We start from the raw sequence: 21,796 nt of genomic DNA, 5'->3' as shown, positions 1-21,796 counted from the left end.
CCAGGTTCACCAATGCAACTTCTAAGATAAATTAGTGTTTGGTGATATATAGATTAAACTAATAACAACAGAGAAGTAACATATAAATATAAATGGTTTATTTTCTAAATTCATGATAATTTTTGCAGACGGAAAGTTTTATATTGAGACTGCTGTGGAGATGTATAATGGTTCATTTCCTTGCGATTCCTGTGGAAGGATGTACAAGCGCAGATCAAGTATGCTTTTCCATAAGAAGCATGAATGTGGCAAAGAAGCACAATTTGCTTGCCCACATTGTAATTATAAGGCCAAACTTAAACATCATCTGAAATATCATTACCATTCGAAACATTTAAATAAAATGTAACTTTTTTTTTCTTTTTTTTTTATAGTTCGCATAGATTTTCGTTAATAACATAGTTTAAAAAATAAAAATAAACCTGTAGAGAGTATATTAATGTGCCCCACTAAATATTTTTTTGATTTGTGGCTCCTTTTTCCAATTTCTTTTTTACATTTAAATTAAATAGATTAATAATAATGTGAATCAAACTAATGAATTTTAATCTGTAAAATCATAAATAAAACTCTTAATGCTGAACATTCTAACTTTCTGTCTCGTTTTGGTATCCTGTGTGTAACTAAAAAGAATTTTGAAGACTAAAAACAAATTTCGGCAATTTCCGCCTTGCCGATTAAAAAGTTATCAAAAAATTTTGAAACCTAATCGAAGACTTTTAGTTAAGTTAGGAAAACATTTTGCTAAAGCTTTAAAATAAGAAAAATCGTTTGATATAGTACATTATAATTTTATTTATCTTTCCAGGGGAAATATCTAAAAATTATTGTGTAATTATGACGTTCTTGTTTTTGACTTGCAAATTTTAATTTGTATAACACTTGTTATTTTAAATTCAACTCATTGGAACTAAAAATAAGCTTCGAGAATAATCCAGAATATAATCCCATGCAAGTCTTGGTTTTAAGTCTGGAAAGAAAGGTTCAAGACCCATTTCAAGAAGAGTTCAATGGAGCTGCCATATACATTCCTAAGAGTGAAGGGGTAGATGTCGAAAACCTCTAGAAAGAGGATATAGAAATATGGCAGTGGTTTTTAATCTTTTCAAAGACGCGGAACACAATTATGTATATATTTTTCTCGCGGAACACTAACATTAAAAAATTTGAAATTCGGTATTTAGCAAGAACATAAAATTAATGAATAATAAAAAATCGAATATAATTTTCAAAAAAGATATATGTATTAATTAAAATTAAAAAGAAAATGAACGAATATGCTCATCACTAATTCACTTCCACTGGAAAAATGTTGTAAAAGACGATGACTTAAAAAGATAGGCCAACTTTGGTAGTACAAATTCAAATTTAAAAAAAGGAACGATTTTTTGTTTTCGTATCTTTCTTAAGTTTCTATTTTCAATACATTTAAAATTTCGCGGAACACTTGGACCATATTCGCGGAACACCGGTTAAGAACCACTGGTATATGGCTATGGTCACCCAAATAGTTGTAGCATGAACTATTCCTCTACCTTGAGGTGCGTTGCCTAATAAAGTAATTAGTTGGGGTCACGTTATTCGGAGACTAGGATTTCTGTAAGACGCCCGCATCCCCTAAAGCGCTTGCATTTTTTTTTTTTTTTTTAGATTCGTAGATATTTTGTCATATATCTCTAGGTAGATCGATATTGAAGTTTTTAAAGGTTTTACAAAAAATAATTTACAAATTTCAACTTAAAGGTTGCCACAAGATCTGGTTCTTACAAATAATTTTCTCCTTGCTTCCTCCATTATTTTACATATTAAAAAAAGATGAAAATTTGCATGAAGCTCTGGCTTCATATTTTTTTTAAAAATTACCAGAAGGCCCTGTGAAGGTTGCTTGAAAATCTCCGTCAAAGAATTACTTTGCACCTCTTTATTTTCTAATTTATGACTCAGAAAACATGCTTCCCTAAGCGTATAATTGTCCAAAGTTAGGTCTTTACTTATATTTAAAGGGTTATGCATTTTAGAGTTTTATTTTTTTAAACCGATTTATATATAGATTTCTGTAATTAAAGATGTATTTATTAGCTATTATTCTTATTACTGAAAAACTGTAATTTTAAAGGGAGCTCATCATTTAGGAAATTCTTGTATTCAGATACACGGTGTTCCTTTTGTTTGTTTGTAATGTTTTCAAAGAAGGTTGCAACTACCATCCCATGGTGGTCAGATAGAAACGTAAAAAAATAGGACTCAATTGGATTTTAGTATATTGTAAAGAAATGTGTCTGCTCTGACTCACATTTATGACGGTAAATGTTCAGCTATAGCTTTTAATTTGATCTATGTACATCTTTCTTAGTACCCTCAAACGCAATAGGAAGACTTCACAAAGGGGGCATCATTTAAATAGAACTTTGAATGTATTAAGTAAATATTGCTTTGTATCTATTACTTTTATGAATCTCCTTAACAAAAACTTACAGTTTAAAAAGTTAAGTATAAGGGTTGATTAAACGCCAAAAGGTACACAAATCAGCAAGTACCCAACATTTCATTAATACTTCATTGATATTATTTAAGTAATTTTACCGCATTAATTTTTATTCATATTTTTTAAAATTTATTAGATGTCCCAGACCCTTATGCTGGCCATTTACATCTACAAAATATTTGTTCAAGTAGCACTGTAGATTAACTATAATATCTATTTTATATATAACAATCAAACTAAAACGTTATAAAAAATGAAAAAAAATATGAGGCTAAAAAATTCAAATACTTCTTTTAAAAAAATGCTCACACCAACATATATTAATTATTTTGTTTATTTGTATTTTTAAATAAAAGTCGTCGGTTTAAGTTCATTCTTCGATTAAAGTAATTGTCATTTTATGAAGTAGTCAAATGTTTATAATGATAGATAATAAATTAATCTGGCTTTATCATAAATAATATAGTTTTCTTCAATTACATTCTCAATCTAGGTGTTCTTCCCACAATGTTGTATATGTGTAATATAAAAAAAATAAGATATGCTTATTTTTAGGACAGCTAATTATTCCAGTATTTTACTATAAGTAAAATTAGGGGGACTAAATTAAATTACAATTGAGAAATGAATAATTATTGTAGAATAATCTACTTGTTATTAACTGTGTGTGATTTGTACTCACGAATATTTCGGTAAGACGAATTCAAGACTGAAATATTCTTTTAAATCCAAAAATATTGATTCAAATTTAAACAGTAGCCGACTCTTAGTCTTTTTCTACTTTAACATGCATGTATATGTGACTACTCAAAATAAAGGGCATATTAAAGATAAATCAGAAGAATAATTTGGAATAGAGTTAAAATAAAGTACCTATTTAATAACGAAGATATATTATACATTTTATCAAAATTATAACAAAAAAATATAATGAATGAACTGGCCAGCATAAGGGTCTGTGACATCTAATAAATTTTAAAAAATATGAATAAAAATTAATGCGGTAAAATTACTTAAATAATATCAATGAAGTATTAATGAAATGTTGGGTACTTGCTGATTTGTGTACCTTTTGGCGTTTAATCAACCCTTATACTTAACTTTTTAAACTGTAAGTTTTTGTTAAGGAGATTTTTGTACCCTTTGGATAGATTTTTGCAAAGTTACATATCTGCTTTACAGATTTTTTTAAAATCAGAATAAGCAATTCTATCATTATAACCTGATAAGGTGTCAAGTCGGAACCGTAACTACCACTGGTGAGATCTTTTTAAAGAATAATTATAGTTGCGGTGCCCAAACCATCCTCAATAACAAATTTTTTTTGAGAAAACGTTTTGAATAAAATAGGAAGGTATTTGTACTTAAGTAACAGAATTAAACTGCGATTTCAGTACTTTCTTTTAAGAGGAGTAAGAAAAATAAACTGCAATTACAGTATTGCTCCCTAAAAGGCAAAGATTTTGAATCGAACGACAATTCATTGGTGTAAATCGGTTCACTCATTGATAATTTTAACGATTGCAATACTTTCTCTTAGTAGGTGTAAGAGCATGATGGCACTTAACAGCCACGTAGAGGAGCTTTAACCACTTCTTCTTGCTAAATTTTATCAAAATCAGACAAAGCGTTATAGAAATATTAGTATTAATAGTTTTAGAAAGGGCCTTACTTTGGTGAGGCAAACTCCCCTCCTCATGAGGCATAGCGTCGAGACTTTTAAAGTGCAAATCTATACAAAATTTCGATTCGAATGACACTTCATTCATGAAAATCGGTTCACGTGTCAGATAATTTGAAACGATTGCTATACTTCCTCTTAACAAGTGAAAGAGCTGATCGCCGCTTTAATGTTACGTAGGGGAGCCCTAACTTAATCATCCTACCAAATTTTATCATAATCGGGCCAAGATTTACAGAGTAATTAGTAATAATAATTTTTGAGGGGGCCTTACATAAAGGGGGCTAACTCCTCTCCCATTCGATGTACAGCGTCGAGACCCCCAAAAGGCACATCTACATAAAATTCCGAATCGATTGACACCTCATTCATGAAAATCGGTACGCGCGTTTAGGCTGTACGTTGTTTACAAAAAAGGTAACAACAAGAAGAAGAAGAACAACAACAACAACAAGAACAAGACCAATTTTTGAAAAAGCCGTTTTTGCTCATTTTCAACAACTTTTTTCTCGAAATCTATTAGATCTGGGTTGATGCAAAAAATTACAGTTATAAAGGAGGGTTTGCCCTATATTTTAAAGAAAATTTGGGAATTTTATCTTTTATAGAAAAATAGAAAAAAATTGTCAAAGTTGGGTGTTTTTCAACGTTACGCTTTTTCGTGCAGTTTTTGACGATCAACCCTTATACAACTGTCCTACCGGACAGTTTTAATAGATGAAAAAAAATTAGAAGGAAGAAGCACAAAATGAAGGGATTATGATGGTGATGATGAAATAAAAATTGGGAGAGATCAAAGGGTCATCAGAGATACTACAAGAGATGGGCTATTGTACCATCCTGAAACTTTTATTAAAGTGAAACATCTGTTGGAAATTTTTCTGCAGTTGTTAGTTAGCAGAAGTGTTAAATGAAATTGTCAACGAATTTTCAAAAAATCTTTGCTCTGATTACTTCCGGAGATAACACAAAAATCAATTTGTGCTAGTAGATTTAAGAACAAAAACCTTAATTATTAAGGTAGTTGTCTTCAAATGTTATTGTAATAAAATGATCCTCTGTTCGTAAAGTATGACGCTAATTCCTAACTGCAATCAATATTCTTTGAAAAAAAAAAAAAAAGTTTCAAACTTGCAAGTCTTAAGATCAAATGCGAAATAAGAAAACTGTTAGAGTGTGGTTAGGTCCGCAGTAGCGATAGGTAATATCGCTGATTTATCCCGCGTAGATTGCTTTTTTTTTCTATTTCTGAATGGTTTCGTATTTTCATGAAGGATTGATTTGTGAGTTTGGTGTAGAGAATTTGACTTCAATTATGTTTTTTTTTTTCATACATAACACTTGCTGCAACGAAATCATTTGCTCCCGCGATCAGCTATATCAAATGAAATCCTAGAAAATTAAGAAAACTCGAAACAGCCGTCCTGAAAATGTTAATTTCTGTACAAATTTTTATATGATCGCAATACTCACTTTTACGAGGAGCAACGAGGGCAATGAGAAGCCGTAAAGGTCGTGGAAAATTAATAAAGAAAACCTTCTATGAGCTCGGAATTCTTCATTCGGAGCATCTCTTGTACATCAAACATTCTCGGTCTTTGAGGTACTTTGGCAAGATCGGTTTTGTTTTATCTCAGCCATTCAGTGACTATGGGCAATGTTTTAGCTGCTTTGAGCCAATCATTTAACTCTGGATAATCGGGTAACATTAATATATGCCCGTAGTGGGGATGATGTTTGTGATTTGTATTCTATTCTATGTTAAGATAGCTCAGCAGGATATTTATTAAAGAGAAAAAAAGTTGATTTTCTGGTGTTCATAATCAGCTGGTTAAAATTGTTTAATTTAGCTTCTGTTTTGACCATTTGTTTTTGTTTTTTCATATAGGAATGTCGGTGGAATTTATTTGTAAAAATTGCTTTAGAAAATATAAACATTCTACCAGCCTCTACAAGCATGTGAAATATGAATGCGGAAAGGAGCCACAATTCAAGTGTCCTTATTGTCCGCACAGAAGTAAAATTAAACCAAATCTTAAATCGCATATTGCTCGGAAACATTTTGGCTTTTCTTTTATGGACTTTGAAAATGAATGTGCTTAAATATGTTTAAAAATTATTCTATTTTCTGTAAACTATACATGTGAATTGACTGAATAAAGAACTTAATGGTTTTTAAATGTTTTATTATTATTGCTTATATTGTTTATAAAATTGAATTTGAAAACTTATCATTAGATGTTGTATGATTCCTGAAATATTTCTAAACAAAGAGAAATTGATGTTACTGTATTTGTAAAGTATTTGGTTAACTGGGTTCACTTTAGATCCATCGAAATAATTTCATTATTGAAGGACTACACTCTTTTTAATAAGATCTTACTAGAATACTACTTATCCAGTCTAAACAAAGTCTAATCTTACAAGAAAAATAATTTATATTACTTATGCATTGACCCATACTAATAAAAGAAACAGGTAACCATATTCATTAAACCATTTATTGTCTTAAACATGATTATCTTGATTTTATTTAATCATAAAATATTTTTTCTAGGTTGTTTCCCATGTCCGAATTGTCATAAATTCTACAAACATGATAGAAGTTTGCGAAAACATCTGAAATTTGAATGTGGTAAAGAGCCACAGTTTAAGTGTTATTTTTGTTCATACTGTTCCAAGCAAAAGGTGAATTATCAAAGGCATTTATTTACAATACATAAGGATCTTCTTTATAGTAAAGACACTAGAAATATATTATTTAATATAACATCAATGAAATAGATTTTTTGCTATATTGTAGAAATTATTTTTTAATATATTTTGTAAAATTAGGTAATCTGTTATTCTTTGTTTTTAAATTTCACTTTTTTAATTTATTTTTTTGTGATATTGAATATTTCCATCCAATCAATCAATTAAATATCGATAGTTTCAGAGAAATATTTTGAAGATTTTGATTTAAGGTCATAAAGCCCCTGCAATGCTGACAGATTTAATGCTTAAATAGATGTAAAATTTGTTGAAGAAACCCTGCTATTTAAATTTGATTTTGGGAAAGTTTATGTAAATTAAGAAATATTTGTTAATATTTTTGTAATAATTTGTTGTTATCTTCTTAAAGTAAAGATAATATTAACTTATAATAATTATTATTATTTTTAACCCTTTCTTGAACCCATAACTCATACTTTATGGAGTAATATTCTTCTTTATTTTATTTTTTTTACTAATTCATCTAAAAGTGAAGAGAAATTATTGCCAATTTCAGTACATTGTTTCTTATCTTTGCTGAGCTCGACCAAGGCACCACAGGGTATCTTTGACAAGGATGTTTTCTACTTAAAGACTAACGTTGATGTTTGTAGTTTGATAGAATAAAACATTGGGTAAACTTCAAAACTTGATGTGTTTCTCGCATATCTAAACTGCCACACTCAATGAAACATCAACAGTAACCTTTGGGGCTTCATAAGACCATCCTAAGACCTACCCATCTATAATAAGCCCCGGAGAGGACCTAGTTAGTGCCTAGGTCGAAAAACACAGCAAAGATAAAACAAAAAAAAATGTTATTGAAATTAGGCATATTTCACTTTCATTTCTTTTTGTTACTATTATTCTTGTGTTTTCCATAATTTTCAATATGGAACATTGAAGGTATAAATGAGCCGTTTATTTGGAAAGTGGCGTAAGTCGCTGTACTCAGGAAATTAATTACGGGGCTTAGTGTGAAAGAAATAGAAACATGTGATAAGTGTGTGTGTGTGTGTGTGTGAAGTATTGGTTTTGAATTATTTTCAGTATTTTTAAAAAAAGTTGTGATCATTGGACTTATTTTTATAAGTGCGAAAGAATAGTGCAGTTTTGTAAATTATATTATAACCAAAAACTGATTTTAATTCTTCTCTCCTTTGGAGGAGCTCAGGTGAGAAGGGAGGGTCGAGCAGTTACATAGCCCAAGTTAAACAAAGTAAATCACTGCCCTTTCAAAACATCACTTCAGTAAAATACGTCGGACAAAATTAATATATGTCAGTCATTTTTCTAAACTATTTATTTTGAAAGTGGCTTAAGTCACTTTACCGTAATGAAAAATGGTGATTTTTTTTAATGTTTTGTACGAAATTATTTATACTGGGAAAAATATCAGTATCATGAGATAACAAATACAAGTAAATCTTCTCGAAAGTTAGCATCCATATTTTTAAACGTGTTAAAACGCAAACCCTTAAATATTTCGACTTAAAAACAAAGCGACTTATGCCAATTTCAAAATAAACGGCTCAAATGATACTTTTTCATTTCATTAGATGGTATGCGTTTCAATACTATTTTCATTCTTGTAAGATCATAAGGCAGAGTTCGATAGCCTCAATTTGGCATCTCGAAAATCAAGCGTTCATGAGCGTTTGGTTATTTACCATTAATACTCAACTTTAGATCCCAGCTTGTGTTTTACTATAATGTAACCACAATGAACTATATTTACTAAATAAATAACTACTTATTGATTGAGACTTGCATTGAATTCTGATGAAATGAACAACTTGATGATACCATTCACGATGTTTATGCCAAAATCTTTTAATATTCATAGACCTTTTTTTTTTTTGAATATGTTTCTCTTATTTTGTTTCTTGTATACTCTACCATTTCTGAAATTATTAATTTGTTTACTAATGGGAATTCTATTTTTTTGTTTTTGTTTTTTTAAATCAGGTACTCACAGTGCTTTTCGCCATAAATTTTTCTGTGAAAAATGCGGAAAAAAGTATAAATACAAAGAAGGTTTGTATAATCATCAGAAATATGAATGCGGTGTAGAGCCACAGTTTCAATGCCCATATTGCACTTACAAAGGAAGAAGAAAAATGCATGTTCAAGTTCATGTAGTAAACAAACATAGTGAATTTGTTGATGTATCCAAAATAAAGCATATTAAATAATTCAAATAGTTATGCAGAAATAATAAAATAATACTAAACTATATCCCAACATATAAAATGGTGTATCCAATGGAACCTTATACTATATTATTATTTAGAAGCAAGGTTTGTAAAATTTGTCTTTACCTATTTATAAATTGTAAGATAGATTCTAGGTGTGGGATTGCTTTAAGCGAAATTTGTTGTTTTTGCTGTTATTTTTTTCCAGCTTGTGTTCGTTGCAAAAATATTGTAAATTATTAAATTAAATTATCCAGTACAATAATTAACGTTGTAATAATTAATTCAAAAATTAAATACTTTCACCCAGTTTTTGATTTTGTAACAATCTCACACTTCCCCATCACCAATCATAAGTAACCCCTACGTTAAATATTATTTCTACTAAATGTTCGTAACTAAATTTACTCGGCAAAATCAGAACAACCTCTGGGAAGAGATTTTAATTTATAAAGGCACCATTAATGATTATTACGACATTCTTTAAGATGGTTAGTGAACTCAGAATAAATATATATGTTCTGATTTGTTAAATATATATATATATTTATACTTACAAATTACATATTTAATATATATATACATAAATATTTATTTATTTTTTATTTTTAGGAAATCTGAATGCTTGGGATGGAAAGTGTTATAGATGTGAAACTTGTCAGAAAATCTACAAACATCAAGGCAGTCTTTCAAAGCATAAAAAATTTGAGTGTGGCAAAGAAGCTCAATTTAGATGTAAACAGTGTCCATATAAAGCCAAACAATATGGAAATATGATGCGACATATGTATGTCAGACATCATATACATACTACAAACTTACAAAAAGAATATTATAATTTGTAACCATTTTATAGTTAATAAGTTTATTGTAAGTAACTGGGATCTTAAAAAAAAACGAAAGTTTATACCATTAGAATATTTGTAAATAATTTTTAATTATTATTTGAAACTTGTAACATATTGTTAGTTATTTATGCGTTTAAGCGGATATACATTTCCACATAATTACAAACTTCAAATAGAGTACAGTCATCGCTCAGTTATCGCGGTTAATTGGGGACCAGAACCGGCCGCGATAAGTGAAGTAGTGTCACCCTCTCATTTTTAACATACGTACATTTTTTGTATATGTATTATATCAGTAAGTGTATATGAAACCATATAAGTGCATATGTTATCATTAGAACATTAAAGAATAGTTTCAAACGTGTAAATAAAATATTAATAGTATAAATAACATAAATAAAATAATGTATAAATGATATTAATATGATACATAGATGAAACTAAAGTGTACATACTGTAAATATGTTTTTGGAACTCTTTTATTTAGATTTTGAATTGTGCGGGCACTCCCTGCCTTCTGCTGGCGTGCGGCGGGCAACTTTCACGCCATCATTCCTCAATTTTGAATTTTTGAACAATCCGCGATGTTCTGGAGGCCGCGATAAATGAACCGCGAAGTAGCGAGGCATGACAGTAATTTCTATGATGAGGCAAAGCAGTGTAAATAAACTATAACGATTATTTGTTAGAAAATAGTGACTCTAAATTATACACTTATTAATAAATAAAAAATGAAAAATTGCTTTTGATTATGGAATGTGCTTGTGCTTTTGTCCGTAGAATGTTTGAATAGAAAACCAATATTCTACTAATATAAGGAGATAACATTCTGAAATCAAGTAGAAATTATTTATGTTATTTTATGTTAATAAAAATAAACATATGATTCTATTCTCGAAAATTCTATTTTCGAAAAAAGATGTGTTGGATTAATTATTATTATTATTATTATTATTATTATTGTAATTAAAGACAGTAATCATAACAAGCGGACTAAAAGTAGATTTAAAGTAGTCATGCAAAACCCTGCACTGTATATTTGGAGCTGATAATAATTGGGGATTGCGAATAGGAATGACGAAAGAAATAAAACAGAAACATTACGTTATCAAGCAGAAAATATTGGTGACTTAAGCACATAATGAAGAACTGTAATGTGCCAATAAAAAAAAGAAGTAGAGATATTTGACTGTTACCTAATGCCAAGCCTAACATACGTGTGTGTCAAACTTGGACTTTAACGAAAGAATAAATTAGTTGATTCAAAGGGAAGAAGCAAGAAAGGATGTAAACAGAAAAGATAGAATCAGAAGCTCAATAATTAGACAAGAAATGGAAGTGAAAAATGTAGAAAAGTTTATGAAGTTAACAGAATTGAAATGAGCCGGACATATCGTAAGATGTAACGGGGAAGGTGGAAAAGACGTGCGACACTATGGATGATTTTTTTTTTTTTTGGTGGCAGTAAGAAAAAAGAAAGTCCAAAAATGCGATGATAGGATGATGTAGTTCAAATAGCCGGCCGCAAGTAGTACCAAAAAGTACCATTGAGAAGACTAGAAGGAGATGGGAGAGAGGTATTTGCTCAATAATGGGCCTGGATTCAAAATAAGGAAGAAGAATTTATTCATTTTATTTTCTTTCTTAAATAATTTTAGTTTTTAGACAATTGTTTAGTTTTGATTTTTAATTTATGAAGTAAAAAATTTACGCACACTTTTTTATTATTTGAACCAATAAATGCTTATTATTATTTTTATATTAAAATGATTTTTAATCAAATTTTACTGTCATTTGTACAAAAAATATTCTTTTTTTACTAGTTTATGAGAGTCAGTTCTTAGCGACTAACAATATTTGTGGGTTCATCTCTATTTTTACCTTCTCCTAAACAGCCTTTTTCATTCCGACTACCAACAATAGACCTTACTTTTTTTTTCGTTTGACTGGTAGACCCAACGGGCGATACAGTTGGTTTCCTGGTATCCGGAAGATATTTTCTTAAACGCTTACAAACGATTCGATTGGAACAATATTAAATATCCTGTATAATAATAGTTCCAGTAATTCTATGAGAAAAAAAAAAAAAACATGCCAAAGTGTTCTTAGTAATCGAAAAATTGTGATTGAATAAAAGTGCAACTTACTACAATTGTGTTTGTGTGTGTGTGTGTATTTGAACTCATCAAGCGCAGCATCTTCAATGAAGCATCTACCTCTTCAGTTGTCAACATTTACTGTGCTATCTCTGCCGTGACTTCTTGGTTGATGGTACACTTTCTGTTTACAGTTTTTATTTAAAAATTGCATGAAATGTGCAAGTAGATTAGTAGATTTTTTTTTTTTTTTTTTACATTAAAAAAAGTCATAATTGATACGACTGCACTTACTAGCCATATATTTCTTTTTTCTTTTTTTTTAGTCGAGTGTGAAGATGAAGATGACATATTCATAGATCAGAATGCAGTTGATCCATTGGGGGATGTTGACGCTGAACCTAACGAGAAAGCACAAGATCCAAGTATGAATTATTTGTTATTGCTAAAACTTATATTTATTCCGTTGTGTAACATCTTTGAAGAGAAACAATTTGAATGGTAGTCTAGGAAACTTTACTTCGTGCAGCTTCATTTAATTTTTGTTATTTGTATTTATTGGGTCCACTTTGGATAATTGAAACTGGGCTCCATAATAAATTGCCCGTTCTATCTGATATCCATGGAGCATTATCTTTTAACAGCTTATCATTAGAAGGCTATCCTTCATTTACTAAAACGGGGATCTTCTTTGCCCCGTTCATTTATTTTTATTTTTTATTTTATTTTATTTTTTGTTTGTCACCCTTTCGACATTCTCTCTTCGTGAGCTGAACAACTTCCCTTCCATTATATGGGCTTCTAAATCCGACTCTCCTTAAGAATCAGATTTCATTAGCATTTATGACCATAGACGTTAAGTTTGATAGGCCAAAATCATAAGCAGTAAAAGCTAGGTCGTCTCAAAAAAAAAAAATTCTTTCTTATTTCGTTAATGAAATAGATTTTCATCACTTTATTTCAGTTGACAATAAAAATAAAGAGGGTAATGTGCAACAAGACAAAGGAAAGATCAAGCAGCAGACAAAGAAAAAAAAAAGAAAGCAAAAGCAGGCATGGAACAAGCCTAAAGGTTCAGCGAAGAAGTCTGCTGTTGATGGTAGGCATTCATCTAAATTCTATTTCCAGAGAAAAATGGTCAGTTGCTTATCCGTCGTATAAGTTAATACATGTTTCATCATCAGAACTTTGGACGGTAACCGTTAGCTTAGCACAAAAAGAAAAAAAAAAACAAAAACGATTTCATTGGCCTCAAAGATAAAAATCAGTATTTTCCCGGATACAAAATGTACTATTTTTATTACGTATTTATTTTGGAAAAAGTTAAACATTAGCAATTGAATCTCCTCCCATTGTCGTGTGTCAAAATAATAATTGCCTTAGCTTCGTCTGAATTCTAAAATATTAGAATTCTTCTAAAATAAAATAAATTAGGTAATAACTTAGATTCAATTAAAAGGCGGAAAAACAAATTTTCAGTTCCACAAGAGGAGACTGATAAATCTGCTTCTGAACCTCCAATGTTACAAGTAAATTATACGACTACTTTGAGAACTTTCCAAAGAAATGCAACAACTTCTATTATCATGCCAATAGGTAATAATTTTTCGCTGTTTTATTACTTTTATTATTATAAATATTATTATCGAGGTTTTTGAACCAAGTTGACTTAATAACAATTACATTTTATGTTTTTTTTTTTTAAATGAAAATCTGCCAAGTTTGCTGTTTATTTCTAGATACTTCTGAAAATATTCCACTCTCAGATGTATTGAGGTGTACTAGAATCGTCAAATCATCAGGCACAGGTTCTAACTCAGAAAAGTCTGGAAATTCTTTTGGGAAAGCAGGTATTGTACATACATATGGTTTTAAGTAAGTGATTATACAATACACGATAAAATTATTTAATTGTTCATTTAAAATTTTATTATTTAAAAAAAATTTTATGTTGCTGAGTTGACTTTCTACTTGGAAATCTTTCACTGTTCGAAAAATCATTAGTAAGTTAAAATTGACCGCAGGTTCCCAAACTTACTAGTTTAAGCATCAATGCCTTTGGTGGAGTAGACAATTTATCAGTACATTTTCGACTTTTCTGATTTCAATAAGGCAGGTAACTGTATAAGAACCACCCTAACGTGTTTGATAACTCTTGGGCTGGTTAGATGTGTAAAGGAAAAAATTATATAAAGTTGAATCATCCAATTGATTCATTCCCATTGGGTAAAAAATTGATCGGAACAATAATAAATTTTGGAAAACTTACATTTACTTTTTCAGCAACTCCAGAGCCTGAGCGTATTACTGAATCTATTAAACCGGATTCAGTGACTACGAAATGTACTCTAAAGGGAATAAAAAGGAAAATAGTGCAACCAGTGCCTGTGGCAGAAGGTATGACACAATCTATTATAAACTTTTGCTGGTTACGAGTTCATGAAAGCTGGATCAGAGAGGAACTCTGATAATGTTGAATGAGTAATTATTATAATGAAAATACTGAATAGATATATGTACATTTAATTGTGACATTTTCCCCATATTTTTTTTAGCAATTTCCTCTAGAAATAAATCGCCTTTATTTGAAGTTTTGAGAAGAACTAGAATAGTCAAAACTATTGAAACCTCTGGTCCAGATAGGATTGTTACTTCGGAGCCTTCAGGTACTAAGAGATTTACATCAGTTTTAAATTTGTGTAATATGAGATGTTTGTGTTGTTACGGTTGCAACATATATAAAACTCAGATTTAACAGAAATGAAAATAAGACTTAAGTAAACCATTTTTCTTCGACATATGTACATATATAACAGAGGTAGAGAAAATTTGCTATCCGTTGATGTTTCTTTTCCCCGCAATGTGCGATTCTACCTGAAGCTATTGTACTTAATGAAATTTTCTCTTAACTAAAGGAAAGTATCACATGTTTAATCTTTTATTTCGAATTTTCACTAGAAAAATCTTTTCTGGGGGCTCCTCAGTCTGCAAAAGTGTATTTTAGAGAATTGTCTATATTTATGAACAACATATCTCAATAACTAAGATATTTAGATTAGATGATTTTTCCTTTCTTTTAAAGCTTATAAATTACTGAGTAAAACTATTTATTTTATCGTATGTTTCTAAAGTTAAACTTTGTATTTATTCTCTTTCAGATGATAATGAAAATACAAACGTCCAAGAAGATTGTTGAAATTGAGTTAAATACATACAAATTGAGTTAAATATAGTTGAGATTCAAGAAATAATAGACGTCTCAAATTTTTTAGCATTAAGTTAAAATTAATGTCAACATTTATTTTCTTCGGAAATTAAATTTAGTGATTATTGTTATTATGTTTCGTTATGACTATTGTGTATCTATTATTTTTTATTATTATTAATATATTTATATATATACATATTTTTTTTTTTTTTGAGAAAATTTGTGGGCCAAAATGTGATTATTTTTATTATACATATATAATTCATTTTTTAGCACTTTTTCATAAATATTTTTTAAATATTTTACTAATTGTTATTTATTTTCATAACAATTTACTAATTTTTGTTTGTTTTCATAACATTTTGCTAATTGCAAATTATAACTAATTCATAAATTTAGCAGTTTTCATTTTATTTTGTTTCTTTTTAATTTTATAATATCAATTAGATAAACATTTGATATTTGCTTGATCAAATTTTGTTAATTTATTTCAAAAGTTGTTTATTTTATTCTCTATTTTATATTACTCCAAGTTACCTAAAATACCGTAAACAATTTTTCTTTCATTGTTTCTTTTTATTTCTTTGTTTTTATTATCTTCAGGAGGTTATTTATATTAAGCAATATAAATCTTATGATAAGTAAGTTAAGCTTATGAAAATTTGTCTTACAAAAATGAGGTCTTATTGATAAATGCTAATATTATACGCTTGAACAGATGAAGAATAGATCCATCTTACAAAATGTCCACTTATAGGATTCTTCAGATTGTTTACTAATGTAAATTTGAATTGTAAATGATTCATATATTACTGTTGTCTTGCATAATAAAATGTTATTAAATACTGTGGCGGCTAAATTATAATAATTGTTTTCAAAATAAATAAAATATCTTTATGTTATGAAGACATACCGAAATTGCGGTTGCCTTCTTATTAGATTTGTGATTTTTTTTTTTTTTTTTTTTTAAATTATCCTAACAACTCTACTAAATGTATTAATTCAATGTGTGCATCAATAAACAGTGTGTAAAGCTAATCTCTCTCTCTCTTAATTTTTCCAGGTACATCTGGGCGATACTTTTGTAATATTTGCGGTAAAGGTTACAAATACAAAGCTGGTCTATATACACATCAAAAATATGATTGCATTGATGTGGAACCTCGTTTTCATTGCCCTAAATGTCCATTTAGGACTAGAAGAAAAGATGGCCTGAAGGTTCATATGTTCACCAAACATTAGATAATATTTTTAAATTATTTATTTTCTATTGAAGATGTGATTAGGATCGCAGTGCTGGATAATATTTTTAATTTTATATATCGTAGCATGCATACTTGTATTTCTTGATCCTGTTTCCGTTTTCGGACGTCTATCATTAAAGGTAGATTTAATCAGTTTAGTGCAGAGATTTAATCATCATTTACGGTACTATCTCTTACTACGGTGTGAAGGAGGTTTTGTGGTGAGTATACTTGCTATTCAAAATGTTAATGAATCGTAAAATATTTTGTAAAATTAATGACATAAAATTAATTAATTTTCTTTTGAAGATTTTACTTACATATTTGCGAATTTATTAAATGATTAGAATCATATATTCATCAATACATTTGACAATTTTTATTTCTCAGCACCAGTGAGATAAAGTATAATTCCATGTTTTCTGTCTGAATTGGCACACCCACCACCGTATACAGTACAACTTCAACTAAAAAAATTCAAAAACATTATCCATTCACTAAACGTACAAAAACCCTTAAAACAGTGAATAGATTTCATTAATTTTTATTTTTACAACATTTTTTACGATTCATTGTGAATAACGCATGTAACCTCACTCCGTCAACTAGTGTAGTACATTGACGGAAACGTATGTGATGCTAAAATCTCTATACTAAACTGATTAATGGATGGAAGAACGTCCTCAGCCGTTCAGGGTTACTAGAAATATGCGAAATATAAATATAATTTATTTCTTACAAATATAATTTAATATTTTTTATTAATATTATGAAATTATTTATTCTTTCTTTTGAACTGGAAATGCAAATTTTATATACTCCTTATAATTAACTTTATTATCAGTTCAAGTTTAAATTACTCGAAAAAATATTTTTCTTGTATGTCTTTTTTGACTTAAGCCATTTTGACGGCACGTTAATATAGTTCTGCACTTTATTGTATAAATTTATGCTATCCAAAAGCATTAAATATAAATTAATTATTGTTAACACTGTTAGAATATTTACTAGCTAATATAGTATGATGTATGAATTGATGTAATGAATTTCAAACTTTACAAGCGGATAAATATTTTTCAAAACTAAAAGCTTCTAGTAAGCTAAACCAAAAAATCTAGGGGAAAAAATCTAATATTCAAATCAATTATTTATATTTATGATTATCATTTCTCTGTTAGTGATTATGTTATGATGTTATACGCTCTTCTAGTTTATGTTGACAGAATCCTCTAAATTGATTTTTAAACTGTTATATCTCAGTTTAAAACTGAGTATAAAAGCGTGATCTCCTTGAAGATTTTTAATGATAAAAGCAATTGGTCTCTTTCACTCACTTATAATCACTCCTTCTCTCTTCCATTTCCCGAGAATGAGTGAACGGAGCATTTCTCAACTAACGAAGAATTGCAATTGATTCCAAGACTATACACCAAAGCTAACTACAGAATATGAATATATAGGTTTCGAGACCGTAAATTTTTAAACTTTGGATTCAAGATTGGCAAGGAATAGGTCAAATAAAACAACTCCTCTTTTTTTGCCAACGTTTCGACAAATATATTGTCTTCTTTAAGGCGTGGCTATCCGTCTTGGTTGATTTACAGAAACTGTTTATATCAACGTTTTACAGAAAGCGTTTATATCTCAGTTTACATCAGTTTCTGTTACTCAATCAACCCGCATAGCCACGCCCTGAAGAAGACAATATATTTGTCGAAATGTTAGCAAAAGAACGAGTTGTTTTATTTGACCGATTCCTCGCCAATCTTGAATCCTAAGTCTAACTACTTAGGACTGCTACTTAAAAAAATCTTCTTTTATAAAACCACTCCAACACATCTTCGTCATGACGACGGCTCCTGGTCTACATCTGTCTGTATAAAAACTTACTGTTCGAGTTATTGTAAACAGTACAAAATTTGGTAGTGGATTAAGAAGTTCAAAAAAAAAAACAAAAAAAAACGCACGAACTTCGTTACCCTTAGCACTTTGTAGGTGGATTTGGCCGGCTTCAAAGGAGCCATGATGATAGAGTTCTAACTAAGATAGTATTTACTCATAATAAACGATCCTTTCCCTAATTAATGAGGTTTATACACTTAAAAGGCAATCAATATTGAAAATTATCCCTTGAAGGCTTCTAAGTCATCTACTTTGAGGTATAATTACAAAAAAACATATTATTTACATTAGATTTTTTTTTTTTCTTTCAAAAAATTGGTTTGTTCATAGGACTCAAGAAAAGAGTCTTTTCAGAAGGTTACATTAAATTGGGAGCGTTGACTTAACCCGGTTAAGGAAGACGTTGTAGGTTAGTTAAGAAGCTGTGAAGCAGATCTTTTTCTGTGATTATACAGATTTATTTTCTGAGAGTGAGAGAAAAAGAACAATTCCAAAATAAAATTTTATATTTGTACTTAATATTATTAGGTTTTAGCTGTTTTCACGTTCGTTTATTGCTGTATTGTCTTGAATTGGTAAATAACTTTAAAGATAGTCGCAATTTTTACATTTGTTGATAACCCAGTGAAAATTTAAATAAGATACAGTATATTTCACGACAGCCTAGCTTTCAAGTATTCAAATTTTAATTTTGGTTTAATTTAAGAGACTTTTTTTTTTGTTACAAAATCCTAAGCTTAATTTTGCTAAGTTTCCATTAATGATTTATTATTATTTATAAAGATATATGTGCAATGTATTGACTAAAGTTATATTTTGGACATGGTACTATGTTTTAGTTGTTTTGCTCATTTCTTCAAATGCTATATTGTAATTTTATAAATCGTCATTATATTCGCAAAAAAAAAAAAAAACTTCATTAACTGAGTATTTTTAGTACAAAACAAAAAAAAACTATCCTGCAAACTATCCTATTAATAATTGATAATGTTATCGTTATATTCTTTTAAATTTTTATGTTTACAGACACAAGAGGGATGTACCAGTGCTGTACCTGTTTTAAAGTTTATAAACATTATACCAGCCTTTATAAGCATAGGAAGTTTGAATGCAGTGGTAAAGCACCTCAGTTTCAGTGTCCATTCTGCTGTCATAGAGCTAAAAGAAAAGACAATTTAAAAGTTCATATCATAAGTAAACATCCAAGGGTGATTTCTCAGAGCTTTCTGTAATATTTTTGTGATTCGCCAAATATAAAGCAAAATTGATTCAGTATTTTTGTATTCTATTATGTTTGTATTGTGAAACTTATAAATTTGAATTTATTCAAATTTTTAATAAAAATAATTTAAGTTAATTTCTCCTTTTAGTAATTTTTTTTACCGAATTAACTTCACAGTGTGCTTCACCACACATTTTGATCAAACTTTGTCTCAGCATTCTAGAAAATGTGGTTAGGACCGTGATTAGTGCTTGATAAAATCAATGAGTCCAATGAATTTATAGATATTAGTATTAGATTGTTAAGGTTTTTTAAAATTTAATTTCTTCAGCAATGACTGCAATCATTTTATGAAACAAAAACAAAAATAATATGTTTCGGTAACTTGTGGTTGCAATGAGAAAAAAGTGAACCTCCTTGCAAAAAACATATAAGATACATTTGTGTTTTCTAGTTTTAATTATTATTCTAATTTGCAGTGGATCAAGTTATCAATGTGCATAATAGAGGATTAGTCTGCGTGTTTCGAAAGAGGATTTACAATGTTACGAAGTAGTTATTCTCTCTACATCCTTTTTCCTCCTCAGTGTCCATACATTTTTTCACTTTCTTTTCTAAATCATGAAAACTCTTGCAAAAGTGGAAACTGTAGGAAGGATTTCAAAGTTTCTGTTGATTATTGATTGATTAAAGGGCTAATAACTTCGTTTTCTTTCTAATCGATAAAGTCTAATCTTCTAGGCTTGTCTACGTTTAGCATTTCCACACAAATCTTAGGTCAGAAACAATATGTCTGATCGCTCTGATCCACTTGCGTGCTTCTGTATGTATACTTATGTTGACTTCCCGGACTTGCCCAAATCTCTCTTTTACGTTACCTTCAAGACCCTAGAGTTAAGCTATATCTCCTAGTTTCTCCCATGTAATTTTTAATCTTTTCCATATCCATTTTTCCACATCCAAGCCTGCGTGTTGGAATGTTTTTTTCTAAGAGCCATAAATTTAGTGTTCCCTTGATATTGAAGTGTAATCAGCAAAGAGTGTAAAATGCACCATTTTTCTATGGTGATCGGCCACATTGTCATTTTACCTACACCATAACTCCCAGGGTGCTCTGCAAAATTAGTACATTTGCAAAAGATTTGTGAGATGAGGTATCATACGCTTGCAGAGTATACTATGTTCATGAAACTCAATCTTGGACTGAGTACTAAAACTAAGTTAATGAATTTAAAAATAACATTTTTAAAGATATCAGTTTTTCTCCTCATGACTCATAGTATTTACGTTTCCATATGATCGTACTGTAATCATTTTAGCTTAATGGAGCTTGGAATGAAGCAAAGATTTCTAAGAGATGTTTGCTAACAAGAAGTTTGTCTCCATTTTCAAATAAGTTTTATCGTAAGATTACATTGTCTATTTGTTTTTAGCATGTAAATTCGTTGTAGAAAATTTTCATTATATAGTTACACACATTTTTCATTATTACGTTACATATTATTAACTTTTCTTATGTATAAATTTAAGTAAGGTTCACTTTATATATGGTTAGTTATTTTATTGTACATAACACGCAGTCAACAAGTAAGTACAAACTACTGTTAGCTTTGTTGCTCTTGCTCTCCGAATATTTAGTTTTAAATCTACGATTTTTTCTATCAACACTTTTTATTCTGAACAATAATAATTTGTTCACTCTCTTTATTCTTGTTTTTTGGGTTGTTCTTGATTCAATGACTTCTGTTACAGAAAGTTCGCCAGATAAAGGAACTTATACTTGTGGTAGGTGTGGCAGGACTTATTCGCATGCCAAGAGTTTCTACATTCATTGCAGATATGATTGTGGAATAGCGAAACTGAACTGTCCATACTGTGATTATTCCTCAACTAGAAGGCATAATATGAAGCGACATCTTCTTATGACACATCCTAACAGCAGTATCGATTTAATTGTTTACAAATGAATTATTTTTTTTAAATATATACACGTTATTTACTTACTTTGTTTTGACAGTTTATATTTATTATTGAGGAAGTATGTACAAAATTTAATTGATAAATTTTGTTTTGCATGATCTTAGTCGCTCTGAAGTGTTGAAAAACTGCAACTGCGTAGTATTGGTTTTTGGATCACATTTCCTTTCGATTGCTTTCTCTG

General features: G+C 29.4%; 1 protein-coding gene across 4 annotated transcripts; it reads left to right on the top strand.

Annotated features, from left to right (window-relative positions):
- Positions 1-6,723: 6,723 nt before the first annotated feature.
- Positions 6,724-21,638, top strand: LOC141450940 (uncharacterized). Of its 4 annotated transcripts, none has more exons than XM_074121901.1 (8): positions 6,724-6,854; positions 8,889-12,484; positions 13,024-13,158; positions 13,539-13,655; positions 13,799-13,909; positions 14,343-14,456; positions 14,615-14,725; positions 15,218-21,638. In XM_074121901.1, the coding sequence occupies exons 4-8, from the start codon at positions 13,580-13,582 to the stop codon at positions 15,253-15,255; spliced, it is 450 nt and encodes a 149-aa protein (XP_073978002.1). In that variant the 5' UTR covers positions 6,724-6,854; positions 8,889-12,484; positions 13,024-13,158; positions 13,539-13,579; the 3' UTR covers positions 15,256-21,638. The 4 variants fall into 4 exon arrangements, 3 of the variants coding, with proteins under 3 accessions (XP_073978002.1, XP_073977992.1, XP_073978000.1); XR_012456449.1 differs by lacking the exon at positions 6,724-6,854 and having other exon boundaries at positions 9,741-12,484; positions 15,218-16,485; positions 19,440-21,638; XM_074121899.1 differs by lacking the exon at positions 6,724-6,854 and having other exon boundaries at positions 9,741-12,234; positions 12,386-12,484.
- Positions 21,639-21,796: the final 158 nt, after the last annotated feature.

This window comes from Rhodnius prolixus, unplaced genomic scaffold (genome assembly GCF_049639745.1).
Source record: "Rhodnius prolixus isolate KJV_2025 unplaced genomic scaffold, Rpr scaffold_1, whole genome shotgun sequence".
Lineage (NCBI taxonomy): Eukaryota > Metazoa > Arthropoda > Insecta > Hemiptera > Reduviidae > Rhodnius > Rhodnius prolixus.
Note: the sequence above shows the minus strand (reverse complement) of the source record. Positions and strands in the feature narration are given on the sequence as shown.